Source organism: Thunnus maccoyii, chromosome 10 (genome assembly GCF_910596095.1).
Source record: "Thunnus maccoyii chromosome 10, fThuMac1.1, whole genome shotgun sequence".
Taxonomy (NCBI): Eukaryota; Metazoa; Chordata; class Actinopteri; order Scombriformes; family Scombridae; genus Thunnus; species Thunnus maccoyii.
Window position 1 is genome coordinate 15,088,616 of NC_056542.1, and position 20,458 is coordinate 15,109,073.

Here is a 20,458-nt window from a genome sequence, read left to right on the forward strand (position 1 = left end):
TTTTTGAATGTAGTGTCCAGAAACAATGAAGTTGATAACTTGATAAATTTGCTGTGTCTCCTGGGTAAACATCATATTCACAAAGCCGGATTTCTTCAGTTACTTCCAAACAAAAACTTGTTTTATGTTGAACTTCAGATATTCTATGATTCTGTCTGCAAGGTTATCTAAAAACGAAAAAGCTTTAAAGACATCTAATTTCTTGAGAAAGATTGTGGACAATATTGAAAACTAACTTAAATGTTGGTTTGGAATATTGCTTATTCACTTTTTAAGTTACTATACTAATTTATTTTTCTCATTTAATTTCTGCATTATGTATCTTTTACAGTGTACAATTTCATTTCTGCTTGTGTTTTTGTGATTAGTTTTTTTATTTCATTTGTTCTCGAATACTCCCTGTACTGTTGTTTGTACTGTAATATTACTGTGCTGTTAATAAAGTTAAAAAAAAAAAAAAGACCAACATCCCCCGCTTCCGTTCTGGCGGTGAGAGGCATGATGGGATATGTAGTGTATGCGTCAGCCCTATAAATGCCAAAGAACTTCCTTCAACGTCCTCTTTACTGCGCGAGCCTGAGCGAGACAGGTACGAGCAGTATCCTCGTGCTAATTTACAGCATTAACCGACAGCATGTTAACTGTTTTAGATGTACAAAAGACGATAGACAATGAAATGAAACGTTATTGTACTGGTAGACACTTATTTTATGTAATGGGTCATTTTGTATTTTGTTGTTAAGGCAAAGGCTAATTCGGCTAAGCTAATGCTAGCTTGTGTCATTAAACAACGTGGTGCGGTGCAGCTGCGGCCTACTCGTACAGCTGATGAGTTTCTGGTTTTTCAACGCACATTTACATGATCGCTTGTATTAACAAGTACATGAAATGTACTGCAAATGTATCCTCGCGTGTGTCAATGTAAAATATGTCACATTATCTGTAATTGTAACTCACGCCGCAGATTTAAGAGGGAAATGTTAACGTTGCACTGCAGCTGTCATCTTTACGCTAAATTGTTGGTAGATTAAAGCGATTTAGACTTCAGGTATTATAAGATGGAACAGCAGAGAAATCAAAGTAGTATCTTTTGACTCGTGTTATATTTAGGTTTTTACACCTGCAGCACCTATATTTCTTGAATGCGACTCAATTGTGAACCAGATTTCTATAATATAATAGATATAATCGAGTCTAATTTACTGTAAATGGGATCAACTTCAAAAGATGTTCACTTGATATAGAGCTCAGATGAAGTCTAGTTTGTTCAAACTGTCCAAAGAGTGATGTAATGCCACAATGCACCTTTTATTAAGGTATTGTGGGTTTGTGGAAGTCTACTGTGAATATTTGTACATCCGTGTTAATTAATATATTAAGTTGCAATGATTAATCTATTTTTTTTTTTTTTGTCCTGATGTTGCAGGCACTCTAAGCCGCCATGCCCGTTGCCAGGAGTTGGGTTTGTCGCAAGACATATGTCACCCCCCGCCGTCCCTTCGAGAAGTCCCGTCTCGACCAGGAGTTGAAACTCATTGGTACGCTGTGATTTCTTTAACACATCTGGGTGAAATAAATGAGGTTAAGTTATATATCCTTTTATGGAGTTGACCGCAATGAGCTTGAACTTTGACTAACTATCCTATCTTCTTAAAAGGCGAGTATGGACTGAGGAACAAGCGTGAGGTGTGGAGGGTCAAGTTCACCCTGGCCAAGATCCGTAAAGCTGCCAGAGAGCTGCTCACTCTGGACGAGAAGGACCCCAAGCGTCTGTTTGAAGGTACACAAATTAAAGTTAGAGATTTTATAAGTGTGTTGGCCGATGATTTAACTATCAACTGTCAGACTTTTCTCTGGTGTCAAGAATTCCTCGTCAATGAGGCCAACATTGTCACTTTACTTAAATCACCATATGCAGCATATGTGCCTGTATGTGCGGACTTGTAATTAAATGTCTCCTGTGTGGTTTCACAGGTAATGCCTTGCTCAGGCGTCTGGTGAGGATTGGTGTACTGGACGAGGGTAAGATGAAGCTGGATTACATCCTGGGTCTGAAGGTTGAAGATTTCTTGGAGAGGAGGCTGCAGACGCAGGTTTTCAAGCTTGGACTTGCCAAGAGCATCCACCACGCCCGTGTCCTTATCCGCCAGAGGCACATCCGGTAAGCTCAAAGGCTCCTGGGAGCAAACATCAAATATTTAAAGGGGCAAAGGTCTTCTGAGGGACTCATGAGAAACTCTCAATGCTTCCTCTTCCATCAGAGGACCACCAGCTTGTAACACTCTCCGCTGAGATCAGTTAAACATTTCAGCAAGGTCAATTCGGTATCAAAACCGTATACCTTGTCAGTAGACATTGCCCAGAGCCAATCCTGCCACTGAGCGCTTGGACTGTGCTGCCATGGTGTTTTGGCTGTTAGGTAAGGTATGGGGGATTGCACCTCGGGCAATTGTAGTAATCACTAAACCTTGTTTAATGTTAAGTGATGTACAAAAAGATACTCAGGCTGATGATTAAGATATACATATTCAGATTTTCTGTGGTGTCACGAATTCCTCGTCAATGAAGCCTGCACTAGTCATCTTCTACATACATGATTACAAAATGTTGTTAAATTAGTCTCACTCTTCAGTTAAATGCTTCCCTTATACTCCTGAAAGCAGCATGTGAAGTTGACTAAGTGTTTTCTAAACTCCCCCTCATTATTGCTTTGTATCTTGGCAGTGTGCGCAAGCAGGTGGTGAACATCCCCTCCTTCGTGGTCCGCCTGGACAGCCAAAAGCACATTGACTTCTCTCTGAGGTCTCCATACGGCGGTGGACGCCCAGGCCGCGTCAAGAGAAAGAACACCAAGAAGGGCCAGGGTGGAGCCGGAGGAGCTGACGACGAAGAGGAGGATTAAGAAGGATGTTGTCCAGGGAGTGTTTCTCTGATACTTCCTGTTCTGTCCAATTTTCAATAAAAAAGTTTTGGTTTGACCAGAGAACTGAGTTGTCATTGCATTTTTTTCCCCCCTATTTATACTAATACTTGTCACTTTATACAGGTTTATATTATGTCTGTGTGTATATGTATTGTGTGTATGTGTATATTTATTTATATATATGAAAATATTACATAAATTTAAAAAATACGATATTTGAGGACTATCAAATGAAGTTTTGTATTATACGAAGATACACTAAAATATGTACCAGAAGTTATGACATGCAGTATAATCTAGAGGTTTATGGGTGTCTTTACCTGAGGTCAGAATGGAACAGTCCACTACACCCCCTGCTACTGCAGGCAGAATGGAACAGTCCAACCGTTCCAGGTGGAGTCATCTCTTCCAGGAAGTAAATCAATCGTAGCAGTGTGGATGGCGATAGTTGTGCATGCCGGTTCTCTCAAAGAGGCTGGAGTTATTTAACACAATAATTGTAAGTAATCTAAGATTTACACCTCATGCTTCCTAGTGTCAGTTAGTGTGTTAGCCGCCAAACTATAGAGCGATTAGTTTGGACTCAGGCTAATGTTAGCATAGCTACAGCTACAGTGTTCATCTCATAACCTCTTTATAATGTATGTTTATCCTGTGTGTTTTGGATTTTGGTATAATTTATACTCCCAGGCTGTTGCTTAAATTCTGTCACCTGGAAGTAGCTTTTCAAAGGTAATTGAGAAACTATTTTTAATCTTTTTTATTGGCTCAGCAAATTTTCCGATTCTTAATTGAATTAAATGGTTGGCTGATAGTGTACAACTGCTGGCAGCTGATAAAAATGATAAAAGCAAACAGCTGAGAGCTAACAGTGTCCAGCACTCAACTAAAATAATACATCCTTAAGCATCGAGGCAGCTGTTTCACGTGTTATTCCGTGTTATGCAACACCGGTATATATGTAGTCCCATGCATTTCATCTCTATTTAAACCGTTTTCATGAGATAATGCTACAAGCTGCTCTTGCATACCATATCGCATACACATTACAGGAAGCGGATGTTGCCTTAATGGCGAAGAATTTGGCTTCACAGGCAGATATTGTGAAATACAGCCTGAAGATTTGACACTCATCGCTGCTGATTCTGGGCAAACTTCTCACAGTTAAAAAATGAATGATGTTGAGATGTGTTTCTAATCATTTTATTGAGAGTTACTGCTTTGAAATTATTTACTATAAAGGAGTTGTAAAAACAGGTCCAAAACTGTCAAAGTGCAAATCCATGATATTAAAAAAAAAGAACATAGACTAAGAGGTCACATTTCTTCATATTTCTTTGTAGAATGATAAACAATCTATTACTACCTGAGGTAAACTGAACTCTTTCTCTCTCTCTCTCTCTCTCTCTCTCTCTCTCTCTCTCTCTCTCTCTATCTCTATCTCCATCTCTCTCTCTATCACACCTCTAGGTGAACTGAAGTTTGTGTTGACTCACCCTACTCTCACTCTAAGTATGTCATTTTGGGGGGGGGGAAATACTATCCACACTTTTCAGTATTGTCTGATTTAGTACCAACAACAGCCCGAACACGTACCATTGGGCTGAATGAGTATATCTGTAATGCAGCTCAAAATCATTCTGTTGCCTATATCACGTATTTCTGTCACACCTTGCTTTGTTATGTTCACTCATAGATAGTCTGTGAATGATGCATCATATTATGTGCAGATTTCTGTGTTTCTGTGTAACGTTGGAGCTGACCTGTGTTTCTGTGCTAGCGGAGCAATGTCTTCTGATGAGCTGGTCTATTTGGGAGTTCTCGCTGCCTCCATCCCTGTTGGATTCCTCTTCCGTTACCTCAGTGAGTATTTTCATCAGGTTGGAAAGTACAGACATACAGTACCAGTCAAAAGTTTGGACACACTTTCTCATTATAGGGAATGGGAAGTTGTGTCCAAACTTTTGACTGGTACTGTATATTTCGAACATAATCAGCAGAATGCTTTATTTATTTGCCAATGGGGCCAATGCTTCTGGTTAAAGTCATGGTCTGAGCAGCCAACTAAATAAGATTTATTTTCTATATTTGTCATTTTAAAAGGTATACGCTAAAAATGACAACTGTTTCCTCAAGTTTTGCATTGTGGAAATTATCTAGTTAATTTTTGTTCACATGCAGAGGGTGGACAAAACACCAAACAGCATAATTTTAACATCATGTAATAGCTTCAGTCCTCCTCAGACTCCTATTATACATATATTGAAATATTTCTAGAGTGATACTGGACCGTTTCTTTGAAGGAAAGCCTGCTGTTCTTGAAGCGATGGAGAAAGTGGAAATCTGCTTAGCAGTCTGCGTTCTATAGCCTGCTATTAAGGATTAGTGATGTTTAACGTGGTGTTCAGGGAGACTATGGATGATAGCGAAACTTAATGACTTATTAATCTTTTCTTTTGTTCGGGGTTCAAGGTTTTATGTGCCTTAACCTTTTGTTATTCCTGTCAGTACGCTTCGCAACCTCCTTCTTTTCTTTGGCAACTGCAGTTCATGTGATTTTAAACATTTTCCTGTCTGATGCATCTGTAGTGTTTCACCTGTCATGACAACACTATATTGTTCATACTACTGTTTTGAAAATATATAAGAATTTACATATGAAATAGATGATTGGCGGACCTCTGTGGTGTGTAAACACATGTTGTGTGACTCATATACACCGGCACAGTTACTATGTTTGGACATGTTCTCCATACTGTGAACTATACACTTAGTGTTGATAAGCCTGCGTATGGGTTGCACCGGTTCTCGTTGACAATGTCAATAAATTATGTTCAAAGCCGAGCCAGTGCACGGGGAGTGACAGGTGTTCACTTGAAATTAACAGCATCACAGGACAACAGTTTGTCACACATCTTACTGCTCATTACCAGGTTTGCAATACTGGTCCAAGTAAATGGCAGCAGGATTCTTCTACACAGCCTTTCACAACAAATGCCACCATCTTTTCCTGTCTCTGTCAGGCTACCTAACTGTAAATCAACACTGTTTGGAAGTTTAGATTTTAGATTTTAAATTGTTGTTCATGATGTGTTTTAGGTGCTTTTCCCCGCTCTCTGTGGCTCCTCAGTAGACAGTTGAAGGTGGTTTATTTATATACTTTTTTCTTGATTTCAGGTCCTCCTGTGAAACAGGGAGCAGCTCTGCTTCTGGGCCTCTCAATTACCATCGCCACCTGTCATGTCCACACACTCCACTCTCTGGTAACGGTGATTGGAACATGGATTATTATAAAGAGCAACTGGCGGTGAGAGATAAACATTCATGCTTTTACAAAATTATCTCACTGTACACACACAGACACATAGAAGTCAGTACTGTAATCTTCAACTAACAATTTTAATCATCAATTAAAATGTCAAAAAACATACAATTTCTAAGCGATAGTGTCTTAAAATTGCTTGTTTTGTAAAAGTGTAAAGCAGATAAAGCAGCTTCTATGTAAATTCACTCGCAACATTTTGTCTCTGTCTATAAGGCATGCCCCTGCATTGAGTCTCAGCTGGACCTTTCTCTACCTCCTCTTCTTCCGGTTGGTCACTTGGTTCGGTTTACCACAACCAACACCTTTTTCCAACGCCATCCAGCTACTTCTCACTCTTAAGGTACAGAAACATAAGATCACACAAGAAATTATCACGAGGAAATCTATTACAGCAACACAGTTTTTTTTTACAATATGTTCACTTTTGTTGTCAGATGGTGAGTCTGGCCAACGAGGTGCAAATTTTCCACATGGAGAAGAAAAAGGAAGTGAGCTCCTTTACAAAGTCTCCTGTCATTGGTGGTCTGTCTCAGGAGCCGTCTCTCTACGATATTATGTCCTATAGCTACTGTTATGTCGGTATCATGACCGGTAAGTGTGTGCAAATGCCCGACACCTCTCAGAATCTTCTCTAAATAATTTTAGGAGGATGAAGTTTAAGTGAACATTTAAAAATTTAACATGTTTATGTGTGAGCTGTTAATACCCATGAGTATTGTTGTTTAATGTCAATTTGCTTTTGCATGAATTTTAACTGTTGTCTCTCTTTGTCTCACTCTCTGCTTCTTGTCCAATATTGTGTGAGTCCATATCATTTTCAGTATTTGAACTTACTCCCAGTTGTAATATAGCTCTACTCTCTTTTTGTTTTCTTACTCCCCTCTCCTATCCAACGACACCTTTTCTTCTTTTGAACCACATTGTCCTCCACTGTTCACTCGTGTGTTCATTGTCTCTTACATTATCTCAATTGTCCATTTTTGTCTATCACTGTCTTCTCAACACTGCCTTTATCCCCTTGTGTCATCCCTCCATTTACCCAAAGGCCCGTTCTTTCGCTTCCAAACATTCGTCGACTGGCTGAAGCAGCCCAGCCCACTGGCCCTGCCCAGCTGGGTGCCGTGTCTGCAGCGTCTGAAGCTGGTTCCTGTCTATGGCGCTCTGTTCGTGGCTGTCAACTCTGTCTTTCCTCTGGCTTACGTTCGCACGGAGGAGTTCATGGATGAAAACTTCTTCTTCAGGTATTGTGACAAAGCAGAATGGTCTAATAATAACGATAAAGAATGGAGTTGTAGATATAGTATATCATCATCATCATCACTTAAAAGTTTTCTTAACCTGTCTCATTAATGGAATCATTTAATTTAAGATAAATGAAAACATGAGCATGAAATGAAATTGAGTGCAACTGCATACAAAAGAATGATTGAATAAAAATGTTTTTTAGGAGCGAACTTGAGATTTTTAATCTAATGGAGAAAGTTAAACCACATTTAGACTGTAGAGTCATTAAATAATACTGAGGCCTCACAGGGGCTTAAAAGCTCAGACACATAAATATACATATTTGCTATGACAACAAACATTTGTTAAAGGTGTTAAATAATATTTACAAATAATTCCTCAAATGTACTGGGAGTCAATTAACTTAAACTAAACTGGTTGTAGAATCTGTCTCTCTGGTTTTGTCAGGAGTCTGGCTGAAATTTGTCACACAGACGCAATGAAATGACACAAATTAACAAAAGGAAATCATAAATGATCATTTATGTTGAGATAAATACAGTAGTGCTGTGTTTTGGGAAAGTAAAAAATTATTCCCGTTGAGTCAAAAAGATTCTTGTAGCTGTGACTTGAGGCGTAAATGTCTCAGTGATAACCATGTTGTTAATGTCCTTTTGTTCTCTTTCTCTCTCTGACCAGGCTGTTCTACATGATCGCGGTGTTCTTCGTGTTCAGGATGCGTTTCTATGCAGCGTGGTGTGGAGCCGAGGCCGGTTGTATCAGTGCAGGTCTAGGCTGCTATCCAGAAAAGGCGCTTAGCAAACCTGGAGGAGGACCCACAGTCAACTATAGGTACCGTTTAATACAATACCAACATCTTTGTCTATGTGATGGTCATATTTTTGTTGTTAAAAGTTGGTATTTGGTTTTTATTTACTTTATTCTTTCCCTACAGTGTTGATCCTGCCGCTGAGGAGCAATATGACTTTAAAACCATCCAGAACATTGACTGCTACAACACCGACTTCTGTGTGAAGGTGCGACACGGCATGCGTTACTGGAACATGACGGTGCAGTGGTGGCTGCATCACTACATCTATCCCAACTCTCCCTTCAAAGCCTACACTCTCAGGTAAGGCTGTAGAAGAAGTGCCATGTGTGCAACTAACTCCTGTTTATATTGTACAGGTGTGAATCCATATACTCATCAATGAGTCCTTGTGATGTGTGTAGAGGTATCAGAATCCCTTTATTGAACATATGCACTGAGATTTTAAAAAATTACAGCTGTGAGGTAATATTAAGCGTCTGCATCTTTAAGAAATGTTTGCTAGTCATTTTCTATTTTTAATAATCAGCTCGGATCTTAAATGTGAATATTCTGAAGGGATACCAGTGAAGTTTCCTTTCTTACATCAGAGATTTCTTTTCAAGTCACATTGAAAGTCATGTCAGTGTATGGTGCGCTAGTGAGTATTGATGGTGTATTTGAGATTGATATACAATAAACTACAGTACCCATGTTCATGGTAATGAAGGGACACGTCACCTAGTGCAATAGTTTGCTTTATTGATGTGTTTTTAGTTTTTGGACAACAATGGACGTCTATGGCACAAAGGAATAAGATGCTGTATACGAGGCTTTGGTTACAAAGCACATTTAGTGATTACTTCATGTCCTATCACAGACTTTAAACACCTTCTGTATAGTAAAAGTTTAGTTTAAAACTCTGACATTATCCCTTTCAAACTTTTTTGAACAAATTATTCTGATCTGTCCCAACATCTTAATGTTGATGATATGGTTGTTGTACAGTGTTCCTGCCTTGGTTGATTCATAGATATGGTTGCTATTTATTGCCTATTGCCTGCTAGTTATTTGCATTAATTTACATTTTATTGTTATTACTGTGGCTGTTATCACGTACTGAATATCCTTCCTGCCCATATGAATGTGAACTCAGGTCATTGCTGTAAAAGAGCTTAATGCTCAAGCAGTTTTCCCTGAATAAACAATGGTTATATAAAATATTTTACCTGAAATAAATCAAATGAAAACCCTGACGCGTCATGTTATGTTTGGACTTTACCATCTCTCCCATCTGTCTGACTTTCAGGGCCGGCTGGACCATGTTCATCAGCGCCTACTGGCACGGTCTACATGCCGGCTACTACCTCTCCTTCCTCACCATCCCCCTGTGCATTGCAGCTGAGTCCGCCATGGAGGCCTCTGTCAGAGCTAAACTGGGCCCTCGTGGACAGAACATATTCGACTGGGTTCACTGGTTCTTGAAGATGAGAGCCTACGACTACATGTGCATGGGCTTCGTGCTACTGAAGGCCTCCGACACCATCAACTACTGGATGTCCATCTACTTCATCATGCACATCATCGCCGTTTGCTGTATAATAGTGGGCAAGGTCCTGAAGGGAGGGAAAAGGGAAGGGAGGAGAGGAGACAAGGAGGAGAAAAAAGAGGGAGAAAAGGTAGATAACAAGGAGAATACTGGAGAGAAAACAGACTGAATGGAGGTACAATAAAGAACTGGTTTGATATTTTTGGGACATAAGGAAGAGTTACTTCAAGACTATAATTTCCAGTATCGATTGCACCATCACTCATTTTTCTAGCGACAAACGTCACACATTTCCAGTAATATTTCTTGTAGGAAAAGTTAAAAGTTCAACTCTTACTTTATTTAAAAAAATACAGTAAATTTAACAAATAGCAGAAATTAGTAACAAGTGTGACACGTAAAGCTGAGTCACCACTGGAGACATTTTGTATATGTACATAAAAGTACTGTGAACACCGGTAAAGGAATGTTTGAGCAAACTTTTACTTTTCTAGTGTGATTGTCTGATTGGATGTAAATAGTTTATTCAGTCCTCTCATAAGTGCATCTGCCTGTACAGTATGTGTGTTTTTATGTCAAGATATATTATGCCCAGTTTGAAGTGTTTTGGAACGATCTTACTGGTCAAAATGGGATCAAAATGCTGCTTTAGAGACAGATTGTAGAGTGAGTTAAACAACCAGCAGCTCAACCCTCAAAATGACATTCTTCACAATTAAAAGAGCAACAAAGTGATTAAATTGATTTGCCACCAAAACATTCCAACAGCAGCTCACCTGTCTTGACCTGTATGTTAATATTAATCCACTTTTTGTGTATGATAAGCATTAATCACAGTTTTCAATTTAAGGAACCAAATGCTAACTTTTGGCATCTCCAATTGGCACCTTGACAGTTTTTTTTAGTGCAATGGGAATAAAAGGTTGTTTCTTTGATAGTTAAATGCAGAAACAAATTAAGCTGTAAATGTGAATGTAATGGTCCAGCGCTTATCAGCAGACTTTTTTCATTTATATCAAAAATAAAAGGTCAAATTCAAACTGGCACAAGTTTGAGGGAGCAAAGCAAACAGTTTACATTTGTATTGTTTCCTAATTACATTAAGGATTTTAGTTTAAATAACCTCAACTATTCTCTGTATTATAATGTTCCTTTTTTAATTCTGGTTGAACATTTCTCTGCTTTGGTTTACCCACTTGATGCGGTGATTTCTCTGTTTGGAATTTACTTTACATTAACTGTTACGCTGCCTGTAATTGTGAGGAAATCCAATATTCGGATCACATCAAGCACATATACACTGACGTCTGTACAGCAGTGTTGTATCCAGTGAAGCGTGTGCCATGTGAAAGATATCTTTACGGTTTGTTCACTGCCAAAACATCTGTACTGCCATCAAGGAACATTCAGGGTTGAGACCAAACATTAAAAAAAAGTTTCACATCATAACAATACGCTGCCTACTTAAGTATGAATAACAGCACAGCTAAGGCTGGGTGAAATGGTTGAAATCATATTATGATATGAATTTGGTTATTTTCTCATATCTATGTACTGTATATCACAATAGGACAAATGTATGAAATCACATAGCAAATAGATAAAACAAAAACTTAGATAGCTACTTTTGTTAAATAAAAACTTGCTTTGAAACATGTTTTTGGCCAACAGAAATGATAGTATTGATTTATCGCTCAGCTCTAAATACAGAAAACTGTACAGTAGAAAAACCTGTCTGCAGTTCCTTCACTCTGTATGTAATAACTGGTTTATATGAGCGTGACTGAAAGCAGAATATAAAGGTTGTTGTTGAGCTGTTGCATCTCCCAAATGTTTGTCATCATTTGAATTACAAATAGTTTTTGTGTTTTGCAGTTGTCCTTTACTCTCTCTGTGCCAAAACCCTTGTGGATAATTTTCCCTTTGTTTTTATTATTGCACAGTGATGATTGTGAATTACAGTCCGTCTGTCACTACATGCTCTCGACTGCTCATCTCCTACATTATTTATTTTCCAGCCTTTTGTCTCGTTTAGTGTTTATTTCTTGTTTTTGGCTTCACATACTGTAACAACTGCAACACTCCCTGCTTTGTTACAGCGTTATATATAAAATACATATCAGCATTTCCTCATAAATGTTACTCAGGTGTCTTTTTTTAATTTTTTTTTTTAAAGTCATGACATGATTATCTGTGAGTTACTTGTCCATTATGATGCACATAATAGCCTTATGTAATGCATTAAAATAAAGCTTACAGGAAAAGGTTTTTAAACACAACATTCTTTAGTTTGTCAGGCTGAGAAATCATTAACTCTCCGGCATTAGCGCACACAAACACACCTCCATAGTTACCTCACAACACTGTGTTTGTGCTCTCATTCAAACTCTCTCGTCCCTGAAGTTTCCTGTTAAGTTAAAGAAATTTATTTTTACTTCTCAACAACACAAATTACAGTTCTTCAGTTTAACCCATTTGCTTGCTGTATGCAATGTATGTATGTTATTGTAGATGAACGGTAACTGTCACACTGGAAATAATGGGTTAAATCATACAAGGAAGTACCTGTGTGGTCATTTACAAGGGGAGTAAAGTCCGTGAGAGAAGAATACAGAAGTAGAGATTCCTGGATATGCTCCGTTTTCCTTGTGACGAGCCGGATCATTTTTTTGTTTTTATTCTGAGTTTGTTCTTTGTGTGTTAGATGTGATCACAGAGGAAAGTGTGAAGAGCTGTTTGTGTTGTGCTGCATCAGAGAAATGACCAATGAACTACGGAGACAAGACTCAAGTAGGGTGTATGACTATATTGAAGGTGTGTCTTCTGATTACGTTTATTTGTCCATTTCAAAGGTTTAGATAATATCTTAATTGACTGAATATCTGTATAATGTTTCTATTGATAAACATTATTCTTTTTATTGCTCAATCATTTCCTTTGCCGTCTTTCCGTCCTTCTCCTCAAACCAGTCACAGGGGATGGTTACCCTGCTGACCAGCAGTCACTAAGGTCACGACAGGTCCAGTCTCGAGCGTCCAATCAGAATTACCCTCAGTTCAACTGGAGCTCGACCCCTACGGAGCAGGATGAAGAGGGCACCAGTGCACCAACCCGGGACCTCAGGAGCATCCCTCTGCCCATGGCCCTGAAAAGAGCTGTGCGGTACGAAGCCTTCTGAGCAATTTCATCAAATGTTGTGTATTTTTATTATTAATGATTTTTAGTAATGTGTTAATTAATATTTCAAGTCGTTGGCTCACAGTAACAATAATAAACAAAAATAAAACAATAATAAAAGAGGTAAGAAGGGAAAAAATTAACAAAATTTAAATGTAGTAATAATAAGTTCCAACTGTGACTTAATCCATTACTACTAATATAACAGAGAAAACCACTAAACATGCCAAAAGAGGTAATAAATTAACTAGACTCTAAATTTACAGTTGGACATTGTGTTTATTGACCTGGGATGAAAACCTTCCCATTAATAGTTACAGTGTTAATCTCAGGGTGTAGTAAATATGTTGCACAATATTAAACTGCTGATAAATGTAACAGTATAAATCTAAATGGTCTATTAAAGGGAGGCTACGCAGCTTTTGTTAGAAGTGACAACAAATTCTTTCTCTTACAAATACAAAGTTGAGCTCTTTAACATTAAAACACAGTACAGCACCCTACAGTAGCCTAATATAACACACTCAGGGGTTTTATTGCTACAGTCTTCATTGGTCTTTAGCAAACTATAGGAAACTGTTGCTGTATTACTGAGTAAAGTCAATTAACTGACTTTTTGACTCTTCTCTATTTGTGTTACTGTTATATTTAGTTTCAGTTTCAGTAAGTTTCACCTTAAAGTATATGATTACACAAAGGCCTCTCATGAATTATGGAACAAATCCTTTTTCATTTACAGTGCATAGTTATTTTTTTTCTAACATAAATAATAATAAAACCACTGTAATAATATATTTACTATATAAATCTGATTTCAGTCTTCCACCAATTAATTCTATAAAAGTGATTGGATAACACAAGTAAATACTTATTCAATATTAATTTATTATTGGAAACTTTATTCTCAATATGTTAAATTGCGTGCTTATAACACACAGTTGACCTGCTGTGCCCCCACTAAGTGGTTCTCTAGGTAACGCTAGCAGTTAATTTACTGATTACCTATAAATATAGTTTACTCTATAATTAGCACCAAAATTTACATAGTTGCTTTGAGGAAATGACTTGGAAATTGGACCCAAAAACATAAAGCGTGAGCAGTAATTATATCAAACTATCGTTATTCCAGAGTCATTTAAGTGTTTTAAAAACATGTCTATTACAGGCAGGTGCAGCAAATGCAGATACCTGTGGTTTCCAGCGTCGAGTCCTGGAAACGGAGGAAGACCAAATCTCTGCATAAAGTCGCCAGAGAATTTCTCTACTTTTTTACGCTGTGGAGAAACACCTTGCAAAAGATTGGAGGTAAACTTTCAACTAATTATTTCAAATGGACATTAATCCTGCTAAAACTTCAGTCCAGTGTGCATTTGCTGCTGGACTTTCATAATGACATATCTAATTTTAATACATTTTGATTTGAGCCTTTTTGTTTCAGTATTTATTTTACTTATATGGCTCAGATGCATTTATCAGTTTGAATGAAATTAGGATCTTTGCTCCTACAGGGAACTTTGGAGGTGGTGTCCAGTCCTACTTCCTGTTCCTGCGATTCTTGGTGGTGCTCAATTTTGTCTCCTTCTTACTGATCGCTGGATTCGTCCTCATCCCCAGCATTGTCTTCAGATCTGTTGGGGACAGCGTTGTTAACAGCACTGGTAACAACTTGTTCAGACAACAGTTCACTTTAACACACAGTTATTATGTTTTCATGGTTCTTCAATTGTCTGTATGTCTTGGTTTCTAACGTTTTAGGAAAATGACAGGAAAAACAGGAAATCTTCTCACAGATTGATGTAACAGTTACCTAGCAACAGCCTTGCCTCTGAGGAGTAAAAGTAGAGACAGCATCACCAGCTGTGGTGCTCCCCTCAGAAATACAATGAAGACATGTTCACCAGTGCATGAGCAGATTTACTCCCAAAACAATGTCTGAAGAATAGATGTCGTACTCTGAAACATCAGTCATTACGTGTAAAATAAAGAGGATAAATATTGTAAAGATTTGATAATTTACAACTGAGGACTTGAGCTGGAATCCATAAGCTTACCCACACTCCACTCTTTAAGTAGTTTTATCATTTTTGCATGCATCACTATTTTCAAAATGGTAGATTTCTCCTTTTATTAAACAAAACCCTTTGATTTTCTAAAGCTCTGTGAGGAAACCAGCTTTATCTTTTAAGACCCGTTGCCATTATGTGCGCCACAGGACTGCATTTAATCACTGCTGCAGCTTTTACTTCTCCTTCTTCTTGTTTTTCTGTTCCTTGTAGTTGTTGAAAAAGTTCTGAAAACCTTAGAGTGACGACATGGCCTATATGTTCAGAGTGGTGCAGGGAAACCTATAGAAATACATTAATCACTAAGAATTCATGCATAGATCCTAAAGCTCTCTCTGTTTTTCAGGTCCAGAGGAATGCATGGCTTATGACCCTAATCCTCAAGCCTTGGTGGTGTTCTATAATTACTTCCTTGACTTACTTTCAGGAACGGTGAGAAACTGTGCAAAGATTCAACAACCTGCAAATGTTGCAGAACGTATAGCTAAACAGATATTTATGATTATTACACTTTTGGCCTTGTGTACATGTTGTTTTTTGGATGGAAGGGCCAACCAATGTGCCTTTGTCACAGTGGACATTTTGACTTGTCATAGTAGGAAAAGCACAAGTGTTACTAATAACATTAACAGTGGCTGTGTTATTTATAAGTGTCCCAGTAAGCTGTGACAGTGTGACAGTGAGCCAGCATGACCCTGAAACTGAAGCAGCTAAATGGAATTCAGCCATCGTTAATTTTACTGTTTACACCTGCACTTTTCCTGCTCTGACATGTCAAAATGTCTCTCGTGAGTAAAGTTTATAGGATTAAATTTATACTATTGGATCAGTCTAAACACATTTCTAACAAAGTAACTAGGTCCTTTTTTACTGTAAATGCTTGTATGGTTTTTTTTTCATTGTAAAACTGAAAGCAAAGGAACCTTAAAACAAAGGGAATATGAAGTGTATTATATACACTGTTAATTGTGGTTTATAAACTGGAGCTGAGACCTGCATTTCCAAATACAAGCTGATGTAGTTAGTTAATGAATGATCAATATTCTAGCAGACTACTGCAATATGTGAACATTTTAAGTTACACACTGGTTGCAAAATCCTCCACAACACTCAAAAATACAGACACATGACCTCAGTGTCCTTAATGACAGTTTTGCTGCTTTTACATTCATGTTTTAAAATGTTTTATTCCTTCATATCTATTTTTCTGTTTCATTTGTCATTGATTTTATATATTTAATCTAGTTCATATTTTTAGTTTTATCTATTTTATCAGTTTTATTGTTACATTTCCATCATTTTTATCCCTCACGTGCGTTAGTCTCAAATTGTTTTACAGTTTATGTGTACAGTCTTATTATCAGCATGTCAGTCATCTGTAAAGCACTTTGAATTGCACTAACGTTTACAAAAGGTTCTATAATATAAGTAAAGTTTTGATTAATTGACTGATTCTTTACTGATGGAAGTAAATTTGAACCACATCCGGTGTACATTTAGTATATCAGACATGCCTAGCTGAGATCCTCTCCTCTTTGTTCAGGGTTTCATGGAGTATTCATACCTCTTCTATGGCTACTACAACAACACAGTGGCAGAGGACCAGAACTTCTCCTACAACATCCCCCTGGCCTACCTCTTGACTGCTGTCTTCTACTTTGCCTTTTGTCTCATTTGCATCATACAACGGTCAGTCCCAGAACAACCACTTTCAGGTTTCACTATTTATAACAAATATCTAGCCTGTGTGTGTGTGTGTGTGTGTGTGTGTGTGTGTGTGTGTGTATTTATGTGTGTGTGTTCAGCCTTGTCTCAATGAGTCAATAAGTAAACAGAATGACATTTCAAAGCCTGAGTCAAGGCTTCAGTCACCTTGACCTGCATTTGTATCCTCTTCTCTCGACTGGCTGCTCACACACAGCATGGGGACTGCAGCTCGAGTTGCTGTGGCAACGGGAGGCAGCGCTGTGGGCAACTACAGCATGATAGTGTTCACCGGCTGGGACTACAGTTGCCTGGGAGACCGAGCTACCAAACTGAAGCAGAAAAACATCCACTACCGGCTACAGGTCAGAGGGGATCCGTCCTATTTAACAGGATGGAGGACAGTTAGGAAAAAGAGAAACTGAAGAAGTTTCACACAATCATTCCCTATAAATGACCACTTGTCTCTTTTCTCTCTCCGTCTTCCTGTCAGGTGGATCTGGAGGAGGAGCGCATAAAGAAACGGGCAGCCGCTCTGACTTTGGGTCAAAAAATTGTTTTATACTCACTTCGTGTCTTTATGGCTCTTGTTGCTTTTGGGCTCATCATAGCAGCCTTCTTCGGCATCTTCTTTGCCACTACCTACAGCCAGGTAAACTATGTAAAAGTAGAGTGATGACGCCCATTTGTGACCTTTGTTTAAATCTTGAATGAACCAATGAGGCCTCATTTTTGCCAAACAGGACCAGAGTGGACAGGCGGGGATCCTGGGTTTGATTTTTGAGTATCTACCTTCCATTGTCATCACTGCCGAAAACTTTGTGGTGCCTTTGTTGTGTGACCAGATCGCCTTAATAGAGCGATATGCCCCTGGGACTACTGTCATAGTAGCACTGTTAAGGTTTGTGTTGGTGCTTCTGTGCGAGAGTGATTATGTTAGAGCATTTGCATTTAGTGTATTTGTGTTTATGAATTATAAAATGGTTTTAAAAAACTGGGAAAATAATTCTGAGATTTTATAAAGCCTGCTGCAAAAATTACAAAATTGGATCTGTGTTAAGCTTAGTAACAGAATCACAATTGGATGTAAAGTAATTCCCCATTTTTCTTCCATGCAGGGCAGTGTTCCTGCGCCTGGTGAGTCTGGCTGTTCTGCTGTTCACCCTGTGGCGTCAGATCACCTGTGAGGGGGACATAAATAGTAAAGACTGTAAATTGTGCCAATACAACTACGGTGTCTACCAGGTAACTACACTGCTAGACTCAACCAGCACATGCAAATTGTTAAAAGATGCTTTTTCAGTTCAGCTTCTTTTCATCTGCACTGATCTTTAATCTTAGAGCAGGATACACAAGCAGGACTGAAGGAGCCTTTTGCTGTTTGACAAGTACTTTAAAGTATCTAACTTCCCTGTCATGTCTGCATTTATATGAGCAAAGAAATCTGTTTGCAGTATGTTTTTGCATCAAAACATTGTAGAGACAGAGTAGGTTAGCAGGATCAGCTGAGGACTACAGTACATAACAGCAAGAGAGTATTAAATGATAGCATCTGTTACTATCTAATAAAGTCACGCATGACAAAGATAAGCATTTATTCTATTCTACATACAGTTTTTCACCAATTCATAGTGATAAAAGTGGCTGACAGAGTTCTTTTGTGTTGTACAATGATTCGAAATTAATGAGATGCCCTAAAGTGACAGAGTCCTAACTTAGGAATTTGTGGGAAATGCCAAAGTGCACATTTTTTTAATCTATTCAGCAGGTAAACATTGTAAGACCGGTTGATATTTTCATGTTTGTCTCATTGTGCAGTGCTGGGAAACACGAGTGGGACAGGAGATGTACAAACTGACACTGTTTGACCTCCTCATCAACATCGCTGTGCTCACCCTGGTGGAGTTTCCACGCAGGTACAAATCATTGTTTCATGCATTTCAAAAAACTGTCTATATCTAATATGAATATAGTACATATAGAGACACTGTCGTGTGATATTGTTGTGTTTTTGTGCGTGTGTGTGTCAGGATGGTGGTGGATAACTGGTCCAATAAGTTGGCTCAGTGGGTGGGTCGGCAGGAGTTTGTAGTTCCTTCTAACGTGCTCGGCCTGGTTTATGGTCAGACTGTGGTTTGGACGGGGGCTCTTTTCTGCCCTCTGCTGCCGCTCATCAACACCCTCAAGTTTGTCATCCTCTTCTACTGCAAAAAGGTGAGGATGTTGCTTTAACATTTCACACAATACCAGTTTGTTGGCCTGGTGAGGGGGGGGAAGTATTAATCAACACTTTGCTTTGGTTTTTAACCTTAACCCTGTTTCATGTCTCACAGACCACACTCTTCCAAAATTGTCGGCCAGCCCTGAAGACATTTCGCTCCACCACCTCCAACTTCTTCTTCCTCGTGGTGCTCCTGTTCGGCTGGGGCCTGGCCACAGTTGTCATGGTTTACAGTTTAGCTGAGTGAGTGCTGATTTTTGTCTTGTCTTCTGTAACAGTTACATCTAGTTTACCAACGGCAGAAACAAACAATTATGAGGAAATACTAATGAAAGTGGACAATGAGGGTTTTTTGCTCCAGTTGTGGCTGTGCAGGTCAAAAAGTAAAGCAGAGGAAAAACTTTTGATTTGATAAAAATCTGCGTTGTCATGACAGTGGAAGGCACATTGGATAAAATTGTTTTCCATATCATGTCATATTATATGGTTTGAGAGAAGTGTTTTCCTCTTCCCACCCAGGATCCACCCTTCTATGGGTTGCGGGCCTTTCCGTTCCTTCTCCAACATGTGGGCGATTGTTCCAACCTCTTTCTACAATCTCTCCAAACTATCACAGAACTTTCTCTTCTTCATTGGTTCCCAGGCATTCTCAATCCCTCTCTTTGTATTTTCCTGGTGAGTGAAACTGTAGGATAATAACTCTGATATACACAATACAGTATATAAGCCTGAATATAGAATACACCTTATATCGTACCTGCATATTACACGGTCCTTCACCTTCCATTTTATGTTTCATAATGTACAATCATGGCTTCTTTCTCCCCGACAGTGTGGTGATGTGTTATTTCGCAGCTTTAGCATCAGTTTATGGAAAAAGTGTTGCTCTGCTAAGAGCTCAGCTTAAACTGGTAAGTTGTCAGCCTTTACCTTTTTGATTTAAAGTAAAGCACTGATTTATAACATGAATGAATTTTGATAAGTTGTAGGCTGTGTGATTTCCTGATACTTGCAGATATATAATTTTACTAATGCAGTGGTGAATCTTTGGCTTGCAGGAGGGTCGTGACAAGCAGTTCTTGGTCAAACAGATTGATCAACTTCAGAAACCGAAAAAAAACATGCAGGAGCACAAGACTGAACATAACATATGGACTATGTGACTGTATACACCTGATTTATAAAGCCAACTTCATATATTGTGGGCTGTGGGATTTAGCAATTCTGTAATATATCTAAATCAAGAGATCAGTTTGTAAAAAGGGAAATGAAAACCTGTTTATATTATTAACCAACCTAAGGTATGTAATTAACAATCCCCTTCGGACATATTTAAGACATATAAAAACAATGTGCTGTGAATAATAATTTTACCTCATTAAAAATTCTTAAAATGAAATCTCTCCCTTCTCCCTCATTTGAAAATCTGGACTCTATGAAAATGTAAATCTTAAGTGTATTTGC

The 20,458-nt window shown here is 38.4% G+C and overlaps 3 protein-coding genes across 5 annotated transcripts; all 3 read left to right on the plus strand.

The window, feature by feature from the left end:
• The first annotated feature begins 489 nt into the window (after positions 1–489).
• On the plus strand, positions 490–2,986 carry rps9 (ribosomal protein S9). Its single transcript, XM_042424487.1, has 5 exons — positions 490–589; positions 1,427–1,538; positions 1,658–1,780; positions 1,975–2,161; positions 2,725–2,986. The coding sequence occupies exons 2-5, from the start codon at positions 1,442–1,444 to the stop codon at positions 2,900–2,902; spliced, it is 585 nt and encodes a 194-aa protein (XP_042280421.1). The 5' UTR covers positions 490–589; positions 1,427–1,441; the 3' UTR covers positions 2,903–2,986.
• A 140-nt stretch (positions 2,987–3,126) lies between these two features.
• Positions 3,127–11,803, plus strand: mboat7 (membrane bound O-acyltransferase domain containing 7). 3 transcript variants are annotated; one of them, XM_042424483.1, is made up of 10 exons: positions 3,128–3,422; positions 4,394–4,435; positions 4,704–4,786; positions 6,101–6,230; positions 6,462–6,588; positions 6,683–6,839; positions 7,294–7,489; positions 8,172–8,324; positions 8,428–8,604; positions 9,590–11,803. In XM_042424483.1, the coding sequence occupies exons 3-10, from the start codon at positions 4,711–4,713 to the stop codon at positions 9,996–9,998; spliced, it is 1,425 nt and encodes a 474-aa protein (XP_042280417.1). In that variant the 5' UTR covers positions 3,128–3,422; positions 4,394–4,435; positions 4,704–4,710; the 3' UTR covers positions 9,999–11,803. The 3 variants fall into 3 exon arrangements, with proteins under 3 accessions (XP_042280420.1, XP_042280417.1, XP_042280418.1); XM_042424484.1 differs by lacking the exon at positions 3,128–3,422 and adding an exon at positions 3,637–3,655; XM_042424486.1 differs by lacking the exon at positions 4,394–4,435 and having other exon boundaries at positions 3,127–3,422.
• Positions 11,804–12,028: 225 nt separating this feature from the next.
• On the plus strand, positions 12,029–20,339 carry tmc4 (transmembrane channel-like 4). Its single transcript, XM_042422842.1, has 16 exons — positions 12,029–12,643; positions 12,805–12,991; positions 14,172–14,311; positions 14,515–14,664; positions 15,416–15,501; positions 16,613–16,758; positions 16,991–17,138; positions 17,267–17,425; positions 17,517–17,674; positions 17,892–18,018; positions 18,592–18,689; positions 18,804–18,987; positions 19,107–19,237; positions 19,514–19,669; positions 19,827–19,905; positions 20,053–20,339. The coding sequence occupies exons 1-16, from the start codon at positions 12,589–12,591 to the stop codon at positions 20,155–20,157; spliced, it is 2,109 nt and encodes a 702-aa protein (XP_042278776.1). The 5' UTR covers positions 12,029–12,588; the 3' UTR covers positions 20,158–20,339.
• The last annotated feature ends 119 nt before the right edge of the window (positions 20,340–20,458 follow it).

Coding starts and splice junctions, on each gene's coding strand:
- rps9 (XM_042424487.1), top strand. CDS start 1,442: ATGCCCGTTGCCAGGAGTTGGGTTTGTCGCAAGACATATGTCACCCCC. Junction 1,539..1,657: donor CCAGGAGTTGAAACTCATTG/GTACGCTGTGAT, acceptor TCTTCTTAAAAG/GCGAGTATGGACTGAGGAAC. Junction 1,781..1,974: donor CCCCAAGCGTCTGTTTGAAG/GTACACAAATTA, acceptor GTGGTTTCACAG/GTAATGCCTTGCTCAGGCGT.
- mboat7 (XM_042424486.1), top strand. CDS start 4,711: ATGTCTTCTGATGAGCTGGTCTATTTGGGAGTTCTCGCTGCCTCCATC. Junction 6,589..6,682: donor AGCTACTTCTCACTCTTAAG/GTACAGAAACAT, acceptor TTTTGTTGTCAG/ATGGTGAGTCTGGCCAACGA. Junction 7,490..8,171: donor GATGAAAACTTCTTCTTCAG/GTATTGTGACAA, acceptor CTCTCTGACCAG/GCTGTTCTACATGATCGCGG.
- tmc4 (XM_042422842.1), top strand. CDS start 12,589: ATGACCAATGAACTACGGAGACAAGACTCAAGTAGGGTGTATGACTAT. Junction 17,675..17,891: donor GTCATAGTAGCACTGTTAAG/GTTTGTGTTGGT, acceptor TCTTCCATGCAG/GGCAGTGTTCCTGCGCCTGG. Junction 19,670..19,826: donor CCTCTCTTTGTATTTTCCTG/GTGAGTGAAACT, acceptor TCTCCCCGACAG/TGTGGTGATGTGTTATTTCG.